The sequence below is a fragment of the Plecotus auritus genome (genome assembly GCF_963455305.1).
Source record: "Plecotus auritus genome assembly, chromosome: 5".
NCBI lineage: Eukaryota > Metazoa > Chordata > Mammalia > Chiroptera > Vespertilionidae > Plecotus > Plecotus auritus.
The window spans coordinates 183,590,201-183,606,695 of record NC_137776.1 but is presented as its reverse complement, the minus strand read 5'-3'; the positions used below and the strand labels follow the sequence as shown (position 1 = coordinate 183,606,695).

Below are 16,495 nucleotides of genomic sequence, written 5' to 3'. Positions count from 1 at the left end.
CCCTCTTCAAACACCCTCCCCTACCTCGTCTCTCCATTTTGAAGATGGGGAAACTGAGGCCAGAGAGCCTAACGCCCGGGCCCGGCGCGTAGGATCCGCTTGGGTTCATAATGTGCACAGACACCACAGTGGAGCGCACAGAGCTCAAAACCAGGAACCAGAAGCAGGACCCGCTTCCGCCCTCGGGTGTGGTCCGGGGTCTCAGCGCAGGGGGGCCCACCGGGCGCGCCTCTGGTCCTCGGAGGTCACAGCTGGGAGCGACCTGAGGGGCCCGCTGACACGCGCGGATGGGAGGGCTCGGCCCGGCGGGGGAAGCACCTGCCCTGGAGCGCGGGTCCAGCCCGCGGCGCGCGCCGATGACGTTGCAGCGTCCCTAGCGACGGCGGTCACTAGGGAGCGGCGCGCGGATGACGTCAGGAGGCGGTTCCCTTAGCAACCGTGGTCACTAGGGAGCGGCGGACGTGGCAGCATGGACGCGACCACCGCCCCGCACCGCATCCCCCCGGAAATGCCCCAGTACGGGGAGACGCACCAAATCTTCGAGATGATGCAGGTGACCCTGGCGGCGGCCGGGGGACCTCTGTCGCGGGAGACCAGGGTGCGCGCCGTCGGCCCGGCTGCGGGGTGGGGGGGCCACGTTTGTTACTCACGAGGCTTCCTAACTTGCGGTATCTGATTCCTGTGCCGCCGTGACCCCGAGGGATCCCGCGATCTGAAGACACCCCACCCCGCGGACCCAGGGGGCAGAAAAGGGGCGGGGCAGCCTGACCAGGGTTGGCTCCTGGCTCTGCGCCAGCCGGCTGGGTGGCCTGGAGCAGTCCCTTCCTTTTCTAGTCGCCCATCTGTGAAAGGCGGGGTTGGCAGGGTGTTTCCAGAGGGCCCGTGCAGTGGTGGTTTCTGAGGGGGGGGGGTGTCCGAGCTCACAGTGGCATGCCCATGCCCCGAGGTGGCCGCCTCCTGGGACAGCAGCGCTTCCCACCTGCCCTCCTCCTCAGTACCAGGAGTTCCTGGCTGCTCCCAAGCTCCTCCTGGTGCCTGCCTTGACTGGGCCCCCTCCCGGTGTGACCTTAGTCCCCAGCGTGTGCTGCGGGTGACCCTTCTGCACCTGCTGGAGATGCAGCCACACTGACTCTGAGGGCCAAAGGGCTGCTGAGCCCGTGTCCAGAGCATGTGTCTGCTCCACTGGGTCTGCCCACCCCCACGGGCACCATTGCGACGCCTGTGGTCATCTGAACCTCAGCCTGCACACAGGAGAGCAGAGCTCAGGCTGTGAGCCCGAGTCTCCATCTCTCCAGCAAGCCTGTGCTTCCTTTGGAAAGTAACTGATAGAGGAGTGGGGGGCGGGGGAGGGGGGGGGAGAGAGAGAGAGGCCAGCTGGCCCGGACTGTGTAGGTTCTTTGCAGCTAAATACTCTGTCCCACTCTGGAACGACTTTGGTAGCAGCGACGGCCATGCCCCCCAGCCCACATGTGCTTGGGCACTGGCTGTGACTGCCTGGCGCTGAGACAGGGTGAGGCCATGACGGGACACGTGGGGGCTGCAGGAGCGAATGGTCAGGAAGGCAGTGTGGTCGGGAAGGCACGTTGGCTGACCTGAGGGCCGAGGGAGCCTGTTCCAAGCTGAGGGAGCAGCCCTGGCGTAGGCTCACGGGCACGAGAACAGAGAAGGACCCGCAAAGCACAAGGGGACGAGGCAGGAGGGCCCTGGGACTGACTGAGCCAGGGGCGCAGTCCCGCCGATGCCTCCCCAGCAGCACCCACACAGCCCCTCCCCCATGTCTGCTCACGTGGACCCAAGCAGCTGCCATCAGGGCAGGGGCTGGGTCCCCAGGGGAAGGCATATTGATGGGTGCAGTGGCGAGATCAGGCCTCCTGTCCTTTATCCATGGTGACCAGGGTGCTGGGCCACCTGAGCTGGGGGCTGTGGGTGCCCCCTGAAGGTGTTAACTACCTGGGTGTCTGCCCTGCACCCACAGAACTTGCTGGAGCAACTTCTGATCCACCAGCCCAAGGATCCCCTCCAGTTCATGATCGATCACTTGCAGCGAAACAACGACCATGGTGAGCACTCGGGCCTCTCCCTGCGCCTCCGCAGCCGTGAGCCGCTCTGTCCTCCGGGCTCTGAAGCGGGGTCAGAGCCGGTGGGGGTGGGCTTGGACAACCTGGGCTGCTGCTGAATTGAAAAGTTCCCTAATTTCTTCGGGAGCCCAGCTAAAGGAAACCCCTCGGCGTGGCCCACGGAACCCAGGATCCATGCTCTCCCATGTCCCAGCCGCTGGCGCCCGCTGGCTGTGAGCTCTGTGATCACTCGTCAGGCGTAAAGGTGCCATCTGGTCTACCTAGACCGGCAGCACTCACGGTCCTTATTTCCCTCATGGTCTCCTTGCCCGAGTGCAGGTCGGCTGGACGCACGGCCAGACCTCGGCCCGGCGGTTCAGAGAGCCCAGCGGCCTTTTCTGAGCCCCCGCGCTGGGCAGGACTGAGAACTGACGTTGACCGTGAGCTCGGTGCCCAGGCGACGTGACGTTGTGACCTGTGGGGCCAGGAGGGACCCCTTCAGCTGCCCACGGTGCCTCCCTGCCTTCCCGCCGAGACTCTGACTCAAGGCCTCGGGTCTCCGTTCACACAGGTGGGAGGGTCACCTGGGCCACTGAGTCAGGTCGCCCGCCTCCTGCCAGCCACGCAGCGGCCTGTGTTGCCCGGAAGCCGGCTCTCAGCCCTCTGCTTCCCGGTGGCTGGTGCGGAGGGAGAAGGCTCTGGACTCGCCCAGTGAGTGAGCACGCGGGGGCTGGCAGCCCCTTCAACGCAGCACCAGCAGCTCGGGTACAAAGCGGGCATTTAGAGTAGCCCTGGGCGACACTAATGCCCGAGATGGCGATGGCGTGGAGCGTGCGCGGTTGATGATCAGGCGTCTGTCCGGGAAAGCTGCGATCGGACCCCGCCCCGAGGGCTTTCCGGTGCATGTAAATCCTGCTCCTTGTTAAGCCTGGATCCCGCGCTGAGGACGAGAGCCTTTGATTCCCTTTGAAGTGGTTAGAAGCGGTGGTTGCCCTTGGCAGCCGGCAGCCGGCGTGAGGCTGTTTATAAATAATGACGCGTGAGCAGGGCGTTAGGTTTGAAGCAGCTGACGTTAATCAGGTAAACGCGTGCGAGAACCTGGGGTGGGGGAGGCCGTGGGTGTTCCCTTGTGAAGCATTCCCACGGGCGCGTACAATGCGGGGGTCACTTACGGGGGCCACTTACGGGGGCCTGTTGGGGCTTCCCCAGCGGCCGCGGAGCCCTGTCGCTTTGTCGAGACGAACGTGCGACTTGGGAGTCCACCCGTTCTCCGCATGCTCCTGTCGGGGTGCGTCCCCCTTCTCCTCGGGTTCTGCAGGCCCTGAGCCTGCTGGGTCTGGCCCAGGGTCTGAGGACCTTGCGGGGAGGCCTGTGGCCAGAGCTCTGGTTAAGCGGCAGCCAGGAGAGGGGCGTGCGGGCCAGACCACGCCCCGCCTCACCTGCCTCTGGCTTTGGCAAGTGGCCCTCTCCCATGGTCCCACGTCCCAGGCCTCCAGTGCACAAGGCCTTCCCCCCTTGGCTACCCTCCCCCCTTGGCTACCTTCCCTGCTGCTCGAGCGCTGCCCCTCCCCCACACCTGGTGTGGCACCCCAGCTCTGCTCTCCCTCAGCAGCTCTGACCCTCTGTCCCCACAGCCACCTCATTTCCACATGCAGCCCTTGGGCAGTGTGTCCCAGTGGAGGCCCGGAGGCCTTGTCCAGCTGCAGGGCTCTGCAGGGGGCGGGGGTGCTCTGAGGTCACCGGTCAGGTGAGGCCAGATCGGGGTGCAGCCTGGGAGGTATTCTCCTGGTGGCCCTGCAGGGCCTGGTTCCTGGGTGACAGGGGCGGGGGCACATCTGGGGCAGCCCCGCAGCCCACATTCCGGCCGCGGCTGCAGGGTCTGGCGCCCAGCCAGTCAGTGCTGTATCCCCCCACCCGCCCTATGCTGCATTGCTCCCGGCGAGGTGGCCCTGGCCTGGCTCCTCCTGTGCAGGGTTCCGCCAGCCTCTCGGCCCTCGGACTCAGCTGCATCTGCTTCCTGTGGCTCGCGCCCGGGAATGCTGAGGGCAGAGGGCACCAATGGCAGGAGGCAGCCATGGTGGTGACAAAGGTGGCGCCTCAGGACGGCCTGGGAGGAGGCCTGGGCTGCGCAGGGGGGCAGAGGCCTCGGGGAGCCACCGTGCAGCTGTGGCGCAGATGTTGGGTTGCGGGGGAGGACAGTCCTGATGGCGAGGTGACAGGTGAGGAAGAGGCATGAGGCTGCCCGGACCCTGGACCCCAGGGCGGCCAGGCTGTTCCACTGAGCGGGGCACACCAGCCTCCTCCGGTGGAGGTCACGCCCTTCCGGGCCCTGGAGGACTTGAAGGTCACGGCCCTTTGGCCAGAAGAATGGTGGGAGCGGAGCCCCGGCGAGCCTGCCTCGGAGGGAAGTGTGCAGCTGTGCTGGGTGGAGCCTCGCAGCGCCTCCCGCAGGCGGCCAGGCCATGGAGGGGCTCAGGGCGCACCTCCCGCCCCGCACCCCCGACTCACATCACCCCCCACAGGAGAGGGGGCGTCCGAGAAGCAAGTTCTGCCCCTCCCACACGGGTGGGGCTGATGAGCCAGACTTGCGAGTGTTTAGCGACGCAGAAACAGCGTGTTCTGGAGCCACCAGTTGGAAATCCCACAGCGGCAGAGCCGGGACAGTGTCCACGTCACGCGTGTTCTGAGGAGAGAGCGGTCCCGTGTCCGAGGCGGACGGAGGAGGACCCCTCTGTGTCAGTGCTCGGCTGGCAGTCACCCCGGGACGGTCCCCAGGCCCGCGGCCGCCTTGCCGTCCTGGGCAGCGTCAGCCTGTGGCCAGCCTCCGGCCCCGGGCCCCGCGCGGAAGAGGCGCTCCGTGAGCCTTGGCGGTCGGACCGCGCTTGGATGACCTTGAACTTCCTCCCCACATTTTCCCTGCAGACGAGAAGGTGCAGTGAAGCTGGGCAGAGGCTGTGAACCCAGCCGCCTGCTGCCTGTGGGTGGCTGCTCCTTCCATGGGGGGCCAGGCGGGCCCTCCAGTTCCTTCTCGGCGTCCTCTCCCAGCCCGGGGAAGGCGCCCGTCCGTCCTCCGCACGGACCATCCCCTCCCGGCAGCCTCCGCTTGGGGACCTCCGAGGCCCGGGGCAGCGCGGGCGCACCTCTGTCCATCGTCCCACCTCTGCTCTGTGCCCCTGGCTCCCCACCGTTAGGGGAGTGGCCAGGTCCAGGCCGCGATCTGCAATTCGTCTGTCCAGGCGCCACGTTCCGTTCCGGTTCCGGTTCCTGCGTCTGCGTTTGGAGGCCAGCACGCGCACCTCCCACCCTGTGACCTTCAGATGCTGGCCTTCCCGGTGGCCCCCGGTGGCCGGCCCCACGCGGTAGCCTGGGAGCCACCGTGGGAATCCTGGGCGGGGAGACCTGACCAGCCGGAGCCCGCCCTGCAGCACGCAGCTGTGTTTCCGTCCGCATAGAAATGCCCGCATTTGGAAACAAACACGGCTCTGTCCGTACCTGCAGGCTCCCCCCTCTCCCCCCTGTAAAACGATGGGGAATCCAGTTTGCTAAACAAGAGGCATAAATATTAGGGGAAAAGCTTCCAAGGTCGATTTACGTAAAATACAGCGTTATTCCCCGAGACAAAGCCCCGGGTTAACGGGCTTTATGATGTGAAATCGCAGTCGTTCCTGATACTTATTAGTTTGGCAAATGAGAGTCTCCGTGTCTGTGTCCCCTCGGAGACAGAGAAATAAGCCATCTCGGCGATCCCTTACCTCTACGCACAGAGAGAGAGTTCTCTGGCGGGAACTGCGCTTACAAACGGCGTGTCACCTGCAGAACAGGAAGCCGGGGAGGAGAGAGAGACGCCGTGCACCCGCGTCGGCGTGCACCCGCGTCGGCGGGCGGGAGGCCGCTCTGCCGCCGCGCGGTGACGTGCGCCTCTTCCTCCCGCAGTGCCGAAGATTGTGATCCTGGGCCCACCCGCCTCCGGGAAGACCACGATTGTGAGTGTGTCCCTGCGTGTGCCACACGGTAACACCCCCAAAGCGGGACGAGGCTGCACTCGGCGACTTCTCCTTTCCCGTCCATGGCTTCTAACTGGTTTTCTTGTTCTTTTTTAAAACATATATTTTTTTAAAATATATTTTATTGATTTGTTACAGAGAGGAAGGTAGAGGGATAGAGAGTTAGAAACATTGATGAGAGAGAAACATCGATCAGCTGCCTCTTGCACACCTCCTACTGGGGATGTGCCCGCAACCAAGGTACATGCCCTTGACCGGAATCGAACCTGGGACCCTTCAGTCCGCAGGCTAAAACATATTTTTATTGATTTCAGAGAGGATTGGAGAGGGAGAGAGATAGAAATATCAGTGATGAGAGAGATTCATTGATGGGCTGCCTCCTGCACGCCCCACACTGGGGATCGAGCCCAAAGCCTGTCCATAAGACTCCGACGCTCAACCAGCTGAGCCACACGGGCTGGCCCGAGCTTCTGTCTGGTAAAGCCTGGTGCAGGGGTGGGCAAACTTTTTGACTCGAGGGCCACAATGGGTTCTTAAACTGGACCGGAGGGCCGGAACAAAAGCATGGATGGAGTGTTTGTGTGAACTTATATAAATTCAAAGTAAAGGAGCGGAGGGGAGAGCAAGAGAACCGGATAGAACAGCCGGATCCGGCCCGCGGGCCGTAGTTTGCCCAAGGCTGGCCTGGTGAGTCACCCCCAGCCCGCCTCCCTCAGGGACTGTGTCCTCGCTGCGGTCCGTCCGCCTGGAGGGTGTGGCGGCGGTTCCCTCATTGGCTGGCTCTGTCATAGGTTAGCTGTTCCCTCACCCACCTGTCCGTCCACCCACCTGTCGTCCGTCTCTCTGTCTGTAGTTTTCTTGCCCGGCCCGCAGGGTGGGGCTGCCAGCTCTGACCCCTTCTGCGGCCCTTCCCCCCGGAACCGCTGTTTCACCGCCAGAACCGCCCCCTCTGGCTGAGGGCCTTTGTCCCCCAGACGGTCGGTCGGTCGTCACTGTCCCCGGCTTCGGCTCTGCTCTGCGCACAGGGAGCATTGGCACAGCATCTGTGACTGGAGCAGAGACCTTACGTCAGGGCCCGGCCCCTCCATGAAGAGCGCAGGCCCCATGGCCCTTAGCTGCCCCCCCCGACCCCCCCATCGTATGGGGACACACAGCACCTCACTTCACAATAAGATGACATCCAGTAAAATCCAGACAGGGCCCCCGAGGGCTGTCTGCTGGCAGCGTCACACGTTTCCGGCGTGAGGAGCGGAGCGGGTCAGGTTCATGCCCGGCCAGACGACCTTCGGCCTTAGAGTCCTCCCGTGCCAACACGGCCATGGATCGTCTTGGCGTTGAGAGAATCCTATGCCTTATTATCCCCCAGAATTCACTCTCCCCTGCGTCTGTAGGAGCCGTGAATGAGCCGACACACTCATGGGCCAGGAGAGGCCCCCTCCCCGTCTCTAAGAAAAAGTCAGCATCGCCCTGGCTGGTGTTGCTCAGTGGGTAGAGCCTGCTGACTGGAGGGTCCGCCACATTCGATTCCAGTCAAGGTCACATGCTCGGGTTCCAGGCTCGGTCCCCAGCATGGGGCGTGCGGGAGGCAGCCGACCAGTGATTCATCACTGCTATTTCCATCTCTCTGTCCCTCTCTGAAATCGATAAGAAAAAGAAGTCAGCATGGAGTGTGCCCGGTCCATTTAGGGCCCATCTCCGCGTTCCCTGCGTGAGGTCACAGCTCACGGCCCACGGGCCCCGAAGGGCGCGCCACGGGAGCTGGCAGCGGGGGGGGGGGGGGGGACAGGTTTTTGGCTGGAGGTGCCACTGGGCTTGTCCCCCCCGTGGCCAGGCTCTGCTTCCGGAACAGGGAAGGGCCTGGGCGTGTCCTAGGGTTCCCTCCACTACGGTCATCGGCTTCCGCTTCCACTCGGGCGTCTCCCTCTCTCTCCTGCCCTCAGGCCATGTGGCTTGCCAAGCACCTGAAGACCAACCTCCTGACCGTGGAGAGCCTGCTGGCCATGGGCCACTCGGAGCTGGCCCAAGAGGCCCGGAGGCACTACGCCAGGAAGAGGGTAGGGCTGCCCCCCACAGAGCGTCTAACTGCTCAGGCCCAGGCTTCCTGCCCCCATGGCCTGCCTGGCACTCAGGGGAGCAGTGACGCCCCTCCCTGTCCTCTCCCTGCTCTCCCCTGCCCCCGTGCCCTCCCCTGCCCCCGCCCCATGCCTTCCCCTGCCCCTGCCCCCGTGCCCTCCCTGCCCTGCCATGCCCTCCCCTGCCCCTGCCCCGTGCCCTCCCCTGCCCCCGCCATGCCCTCCCCTGCCCCCATGCCCTCCCTGCCCCTGCCATGCCCTCCCCTGCCCCTGCCCTGTGCCCTCCCCTGCCCCTGCCCCCACCCCCGCCCCCATACCCTCCCCTGCCCCCGCCCCCATGCCCTCCCCTGCCCCTGCCCCTGCCCCCGTGCCCTCCCTGCCCCTGCCCCCGTCCCCGTGCCTGCCCCTGCCCCTGCCCCCGTGCCCTCCCCTGCCCCTGCCCCTGCCCCCGTGCCCTCCCCTGCCCCTGCCCCTGCCCCCGTGCCCTCCCTGCCCCTGCCCCCGTGCCCTCCCCTGCCCCCACAGTCCTGCAGGAGCCAGACTTTGGGGTTACAGCTTGAGGGCCGCCAGCCTTGGGAATAGGAGGATGGTTTTAGAAAGAAAGTGGAATCTCACTTTCTGCAGAAGACACGCTTTGCGGGGGGCGGGGGGGGGCTTATTTCCAGGGGAAGATGCTTTTAGGTATTAAGTTCTGCGGGGAGAGGAGGGAGTTTGGGAGATTCCCCAGGGGTTCCTTAGGCTGATGGTCGGCACATTTCAGACCACACGGCCGGCCGTGCTTTCAGGGTGTCTTGTTGGGGTTCTCTGGCCGGCAGCCCGGGTGCAGGGGAGATGAGAGGCAAGGACGTGGGGGCGGGTCAGGGAGGAAAAGGGTCTCGGGCTGAAGGAAGGGATGCAAGCAGGCCCTGCTAGTGGCCTGGTCCCAGGAGGCACCCGCCAGGCCAGGCGGCTGCTGTTTGGAGCCGGCACAGCCCCTTTTGAAAGGAGCTGCGGGGTGTGGCCATGTCACCGAGGGGGCGGCGAGAGGAGGGCCCGGGGGCTGCTCCTGGGCTGTGACGGCAGGGCCTTCACTGGGCCCATCCGTGTGTCCCTGGTTCTCCTAAGAGCCGGCTTTGGGGCTGGGGCGGCTCTGGAAGGGGGCCTGGTTCCCGCAGGCAGCTCGGAGCAGGCAGCTCAGAGCAGGCAGCTCGGCGGGGCGCGGAGAAGGGCCCCAGCCCTCGCTCAGCTGTGTGACACATCAAAGCTGGCATCTGGACAGCCCCCGGCAGGGAGCATCCAGAAGGGGCCCCGCTCAGAGTCACCAGCCTGTCTGTCCCCTGCTGCGCAGACTGGGGGGCACCGTGGCCCCCACCTGTCGCCTTTCAGCTCCTGTTCTTTGATTGCACAGTTCCCCCACCCCCAAGTGTCCTGTGTCCCACGCCTCCCTACCTGTTTGAACGAATGGGTGTTGTCAGGAAGGAAGATGGGTCTCCGGAAGCTGGCCCCGGATGTCAGCTGGCCCTGCCTGGGGCCAGAAGGGACAGAGGGGACAGAGGGGTCAGGAGAGGGTAGGAGGGTTGATGCTCCCTGCCCCCGTCCCCCGCCAGCCTGGGAAGTGCCCTGAGAGAGCTGGGGGGATACGGGCAATGGGGAAACAGCCCCCCTTCCAGCAGCTTCTCCGTGGGGCTCAGAGTCTTGAGTTTGCTGAGGACACGGGATCTGCGGGCTGGCCCTCCGGCCAGCATCGCCCCTGGGAGCCCGGGCCCTGGCCCGCCAGCTGCGCCCTCACTCGGCCTGTGCTCCTTCCTCAGTCCGTGCCCAGCATGCTGCTCGTCAGGCTGGTCCAGGAGCGCCTGGGCGAAGAGGACTGCATCAGCCGGGTGAGAGCCCCACGGGGCTGGCGTGGGGGCGGGGGCGTCACCGGGTAGAGGGAGGGCGGTGTCCCATCCCGGAGCGGAGATGGCCCCAGGCCGTGGACAAACTGGAGCTCGGGGAGGGTCAGGCCGTGGACGTGGGTTTCACCTTGGATGGAGGGAAAACGACAAGGTGGAATCTGGGGTGTCCATCAGCCCATCACGGGGTCCCGGGGGCCTTTAATGAAAGGACCGTTGTGGATGCGGGGGATGGGGGTAGATGATGATGCAGTCTGAGACCAGAGCACAGGGAGCGGACACCCTGGACCGGGAGGGGCAGTGGGGTCTGGGGGTACCCCAAACTCTGAGGTGGGGCTGAGCCTTCAACCTGAGGAGTCGGTGCTCCTCTGTGGAGATGGAGTCAGATTGAGTTGAACTGTATGACAGACACCAGCTGGTGTTTCAGGATTGCTTGGTGGTGGTGAGGGACCCCGCCCCCACCCCCCCCACCCCGCCCTCCCGCCCACACACACACACACACACACACACACACACACACACACACTGGAATTGGTGACCAGAACCAAAAAGATGGGTGGAGGGGGAAAGGGGGACAACAGGTACAGGGAGTGTCTGCTGTGCACCCACGGGTGCCACCCCCCCCCCAAGGGCTCTACACACACGGCTCCTCGGGGCCTCCCAGGAGCCCCGCTGGGCGGCACGTGACTTCCCCATTTCACAGAGGAGGAGACTGAGGCCTGGCCGTGTGGTTCTGGAGGAAGTGTGAGGCTCCCCGGTCCTTGCCCACAGCCACCGCCAACGCCCAAGTGTAATTAAGTGTAAGCGATTGTCACCGTGTCACCCTCACAGGGGTCCTCAAACTTTTTAAACAGGGGGCCAGTTCCCTGTCCCTCAGGCCGTTGGAGGGCCGGACTATAGTTTAAAAAAACAACTATGAACAAATTCCTATGTGCACGGCGGGCCCGGGACGCGTCGGCTGCTAAGCAGGACAGGCAGCGGCCCCCGGCGGGCCGGATCCATGTCCTCGGCGGGCCGCATGTGGCCCGCGGGCCGCAGTTTGAGGACCCCTGCTCCAGGAGCACATTGTGCAGCGGGATGAACGCCGTGGGCCGTATTTATTCCATTCATGTTAACATTTATAACGATGTTCGTTATCGCTGTTGTCCCTGTTTTGGCCACGGTGCCACCAAACTGACGCTGGTCGCCTGGGACACTGGCCTGGCACCTCACCCACAGGCAGGTGGGCTGCGCAAAGCGGCTGTGACGTCACACTGGGTGCGGCACCGGGTGTGACGCCGCGGGGCGTTTGAGGGCTGCGTGCCGCACCCACAGCCTCCTTCAGGCCGCATGGCAGCCCAGCGCGGGAGAGACGGGCGAAGCCCTGTTTTAGGGACTTAGCATCTCGGACTCGCAGCGTCTCGCTCAAGGTCCCGCGGTCCTCCCAGGATGGGACGCACACCGAGTCCTGCTCCAGCCGCCCTGCGCCTGTCCCGCGGGCGCTCGCTCGCCCTGTCTCCCTGCGGCCTCACCTCACGGTTCTGATCGGATGGTGCCCAGGCCGTGGGCACCTGCAGGGCAAAGACAGGGCTCCTTTCGTGGTTTTTAAAAAAATTTGTATTTATTTCATATATTTTTATTGATCTCAGAGAGGAAGGGAGAGGGAGAGGGAGTTAGAAATATCAATGATAAGAGAGCATCATTGATTGGCTGCCTCCTGCACGTCCCACCCGGGGGGATCGAGCCTGCACCCCGAGCACGTGCCCTTGACCAGAATCGAACCCGGGACCTTTTGGTCCACAGGCCGGCGTCCTATCCACTGAGCCACACCAGCCGGGGCCTTTTGTCGGCTTTGACGTTTCTCCCGAGCTCCCAGGGCACGGCCCCCTGTCCGTGTCTCCCGGGGAGACGGGACCGGGGTGGAGGCGAGGCCGCTCCAACCAGACAGACCCCCATCCGAAGCAAACAGCGTCCTGGCTTCAGGGAGGACACAGACACACGTGCGTGTTCGTGTGTGTGGGCATGGCGGTGGTCCAGCTGCTCGGGGGCTGGACGTGGTGATGGACAGCACAGCACAGACGCAGGGCTGGCGTGCGGGGCGGGGGGGGGGAGAATGCGCACACGCCATCGGGACTCTGCAGCGGGCGCGGCCCCCCTTCTCTGCGGCAGAATGCAGTCTCTTTGAAGAATGTCTTTGAAGTGACCGTCCCCCGCATGGAGACCAGGAGCCGGCACTTGGATGGGCTCCGTGGGGGCCCCTCGGCCTTTCCATCTCCTGGGCAGTGGGCTCAGGACGTGGGGGGCTCTGCCCCACGGGCTTCTGAGTCTGTCTTTGTGTCTGCGCCCCACTTGTCTGAATGGCTGAGTCCCTTTCCTTTCCGGGGCGCCTCACCCACCTCCTTGTGTCTCCCGGTCCCGTCTTCCTGTGGCCACCAGGGGGATCACTGAACTATGAATGAATTTATTTCTTGACTGCAGGACTTCCCGGGGAAAAAGTCCTCCTGAAGCCCGTGCCACACACAGAGAAGCGTTTGTCATTTTTATTTTATTTTATCTATTTTTATTGATTTCAGAGAGGAAGGGAGAGGGAGAGAGAGAGGGAAGCATCAGTGGTAAGAGAGAATCACTGATCGGCTGCCTCCTGCTTGCCCCCCACCAGGGACCGAGCCCACAACCCGGGCATGTGCCCTGACCAGGAATTGAACCTGGGGCCCTTCATTCCGCAGGCCGACACTCTACCCACTGAGCCACACCAGCCGGGGCCGTTTGTTTTGAAGCGAAAGTCACTGTGTCCCTCCCCTGCCGAGACCCTCCCGCTTCCCATCCTTCCCTGGCCTGTGGGGCCCTTGGCCCCCTGCCCTCCCCTCCGGCCTCCTCCAGCCTGGCACCCGGCAGGTGAGAGTTAGGGTCCCGGAGGAGCGGGGCAGAGACTGCGCCTGCCTCCGGCGCCCTGTGAGCACGTGCCGTGCGCGTGCACGTCTGGGCTCCGTCCCCAGGCCTCCCTCCCCCGCACCTGGGCGAGAGGTCAGCTGATGGCCGACCAAAAGCAGAGGCCGAGAGCGGAGCCTGGCCACGCCGCAGGTGGGGGTGAAGAGGCTGCTGCTGCGGCGAGTCCAGGAACGATCGCCTTGCCCACGATTCACCGGGCCTGGCGGCTCGTGATGGTGAAGAGCGGGAAGGGTAAGAGCCGAGGCCAGAGCTGGCCCCTCAGGACGGAGACGCCGGCATTTGTTGGCACGGCGTGTGCCAGACACCGCGCTAGCCCGGGGCTCTTCCCGATGGAACCCTCGCAGCTGTCCTGTGGGTTTTCGACAGCTCAGACTGTGGGCCCTGCTGTGCGCCAGGACCGCTCCGGGTCACGCTGGGGACGGACAGAACCAAGGCACACGGAGGCCCCGCTTCCGAGGTGCGGGCAGGAGAAGCAGCGTCTCCCGTTACAGACAAGCAGCCGCGGCGCTGAAAGCCGCTCCTGGCCCCAAGGGCGGGCGTGCGGTCCTGGGAGGAAAGCGGACCTTCCGGAAGCCCAAGTTCAAAACCCCTGGCTCCCACCATCCCCTCCCTGAGCCGAAGGAAGGGCCCCGTTCAGTGCAAACCTGTGGCCACGCTGCTGGTTTGACCTCGCGCTGCCCTGTCCCCCCCGCGTGCCCACCGCCCCGTTCCTGGTCTGGCAGGGCCACACGTCACCCCCGCTAGCAGCACGGGGGGCCTTTATTGTACATCAGGTGCGGTCTCAGGTTAGCTTTTCCATCGCATTTAATATGGACGCCCAGCCACTCCCCGATAAAGGGGTTGGGGGCGCCCCCAGGACTGTGGGACCCAACTTTCAGGTTCGCTGGGCAGGGCAGGCTTCTGGGTCTCGCCTCTTCCTCACCGGTCACAGGTGCGTGCCCCCCGCACATGCGCGCCCGTGTTGGCGGTGGGCATGCCGCCGGCCGCTTCCTCTAATACAGATGTGGTCGGGGCTGCAGAGCAGGGGGCGGTCTGACCCCGACTCGGGAACCTTCCGGCGGGAACGGCCTGCGGGGTGCAGCCGGTGAGCACACTTTCAGGGCCCTCGCCTGGGGTGTTGCTGGCCCCCCGCGATTGAGGCCGGTGGTCGGCGATAGGGGCGATGCAGGGCTCCTTAGTGGCCTGTGTGGCCCCGTCTGCACCGCCCCCCCGCACTGTGCCCCGTGGGTGGCAGAACCGCGTGACGTGTGTTAAGGCCCCTCTCCCTGCCCCGGGAGGAAACCGGATGTTGGAAACGCAGGACGGGCCTGGTGTCCGAGCAGCCGGGGCCTGAGAGCGCGGGGCTACGGAACGGCCTGGCAGGCCACGCGCCCTCGGCAGTTCCGACGACTCCGAGGCGGGAGGGGGCTGGCTCCCCAGACGGGCAGCCTCCCCCACGTCCTCCTCTGCAGCGCGGCTTCCGGGGCCACCACAGATCTCCGCTGTGAATTTGACTTTAAGATACCTTTTAGCCCGGCCGGCGTGGCTCGGGGGTGGAGCGTTGACCTATGAACAGGCGGCCACGGTTCGATTCCCAGTCAGGGCACATCCTCAGTAGGGGGTGTGCAAGAGGCAGCTGATGAGTGTTTCTCTCTCACTGATGTTTCTCTTCCTCTCCTTTCTCTTTCTGAAACACACACACACACACACACACACCTTTTTTTATTACCGTGGAAATTGCTAATTGTGCTTTAATGGCAGTCAGGAGGGAGGGAAGGCCAGGGTCACAGAGCTGATACGTTTAAGATACGTTTTAGCTGTTTGGAAATGCACAGAAAGCCTCCTGAACAGTCACACCTGTGCGTTGCCAACGTTCAACACCTGGAGACCTGGCTTTAGCCTGCCGTCCTGGGCGCACAGACTTGCCTGGATCTGCATGTTTGCATAAGAACGTCACACATGTCACCAAGCACAGGCAATGCAGGGCTGTGCAGGAGAAAGGCCCCGCGAGCCCAGGGCTGCCCGGGGTGGGACACGCGGGGGCAGGGGCCAGCGCAGGAGGGATGGTCCCGTGTGCTTGCACGTGGTCAGGAATGCCAGCGTGTGGGCATCCCCGGGGGCTGGCTGGCTGTGGAGGTTATACTTTGAAATAAAAGTGTTGCTCGGCATCGATATACAGGTGACCCTTGAACGACACCAACTTGAACTTGTGGGTCCACGTATACGTGGACTGTTTTCAGTGAATATACGGCGGGACCGTCATGTCCCCGGGTTTTGCATCCTCGGATTCCATCAACTGCGGGTGGAAAACAGTGTTTTCGGTCCAGGGTTTGGACTCCGTGGATGCTGAGGGCCAACCGTGTGCATGGTTCTGTGCCATTTTAAAAAGGCTTTTGTATTTTATTTTTATTTTTTATTTATTTTTAAAAAAATATATTTTATTGCATTTTTACAGAGAGGAAGGGAGAGGGATAGAGAGCTAGAAACATCAATGAGAGAGAAACATCGATCAGCTGCCTCCTGCACACCTCCTACTGGGGATGTGCCCGCAACCAGGGTACATGCCCTTGACCGGAATCGAACCTGGGACCTTTCCGTCCGCAGGCCGACGCTCTATCCACTGAGCCAAACTGGTTAGGGCCATTTTTATTTTTTAACATATTTTTATTGATTTCGGAGAGGAAGGGAGAGGGAGATAGAAACATCAATGATGAGAGAGAGTCATTGATCGGCTGCCTCCTGCACGCCCCCCCCCCCCCCCACTGGGGATGGAGGGATGGAGTCCGCATCCCGGGCCTGTGCCCTGACCGGAATCAAACCAACCGTGACCTCCTGGGTTCACAGGTCGATGCTCAACCACTGAGCCACGCCAGCCGGGCTGTGCCATTTTATGTACGGGATTTCGGTACCCACGGGGTCCTGGGCCGGTGCCCCGCCGGTACCAGGGACGACTGGGCGTGCTGTGCTCACTCATTGCCTGTGGGATGCATCAGGGACCAAACTTGCTCTTTTAAGATTCGTTTCTTTTCTGGCTGGTAAAATGTCTCCCTTTTCCTCTTTTGTATGTTGGGGAACCACATAGCATCTCATTCGGAATGAGGGCTGCGTGCGAGCCCTCCGCGACGCGTCCCGGGTCTGACTCTGAGCCCAGTGAGTCTGATGGATGGAGTCCAAACCGTCAGCCCTTGATGAGTCAGCTTCCGGCCCCAGGGACCCCCTGAGCCTGCAGCTGGAGCCCGGAGCTGGATGGGGCGTCCTAGGGGAAACGCAGGGGGGCACCCGCTCTGGTCTTTGGAGGAGCGGGGAGGAGATGCGGGCAATGTATCAAAAAGGCGGAGGGCCCCGAGGGCGGGAGTCTTACCGTGGAAATTGCTAATTGTGCTTTAATGGCAGTCAGGAGGGAGGGAAGGCCAGGATCACAGAGCTGCACGCGGCCCGCTCCAGGCCGAGCGCTGCCGGCCTCGCCAGCTCCCGGCCGGCTGGCTGCTCTGCTTTCCTTTTTTCTCGCCCGTGACATCTGCTCGGCGCTTGTCCCTCCTGTGATACGCACCCTCAGCTGTGCGGACCCCCAGCTCCGCGCCGGC

General features: G+C 63.7%; 1 protein-coding gene across 6 annotated transcripts in view; it reads left to right on the top strand.

Moving 5' to 3' along the window:
• Positions 1-405: 405 nt before the first annotated feature.
• Positions 406-16,495, top strand: part of AK8 (adenylate kinase 8) — a 72,415-nt gene continuing 56,325 nt past the window's right edge. Inside the window, exons 1-5 of one of the 6 annotated variants that reach the window (XM_080667914.1) lie at positions 406-553; positions 1,976-2,060; positions 5,991-6,040; positions 8,002-8,115; positions 9,924-9,992. In XM_080667914.1, the coding sequence (XP_080524040.1) occupies positions 470-553; positions 1,976-2,060; positions 5,991-6,040; positions 8,002-8,115; positions 9,924-9,992 (402 nt within the window). In that variant the 5' untranslated portion in view covers positions 406-469. Of the gene's footprint in view, positions 599-1,975; positions 2,061-3,065; positions 3,138-5,990; positions 6,041-8,001; positions 8,116-9,923; positions 9,993-16,495 lie in introns of those variants that run through there. The other 5 variants (XM_080667913.1, XM_080667915.1, XM_080667917.1 and 2 more) reach the window with 5 other exon arrangements.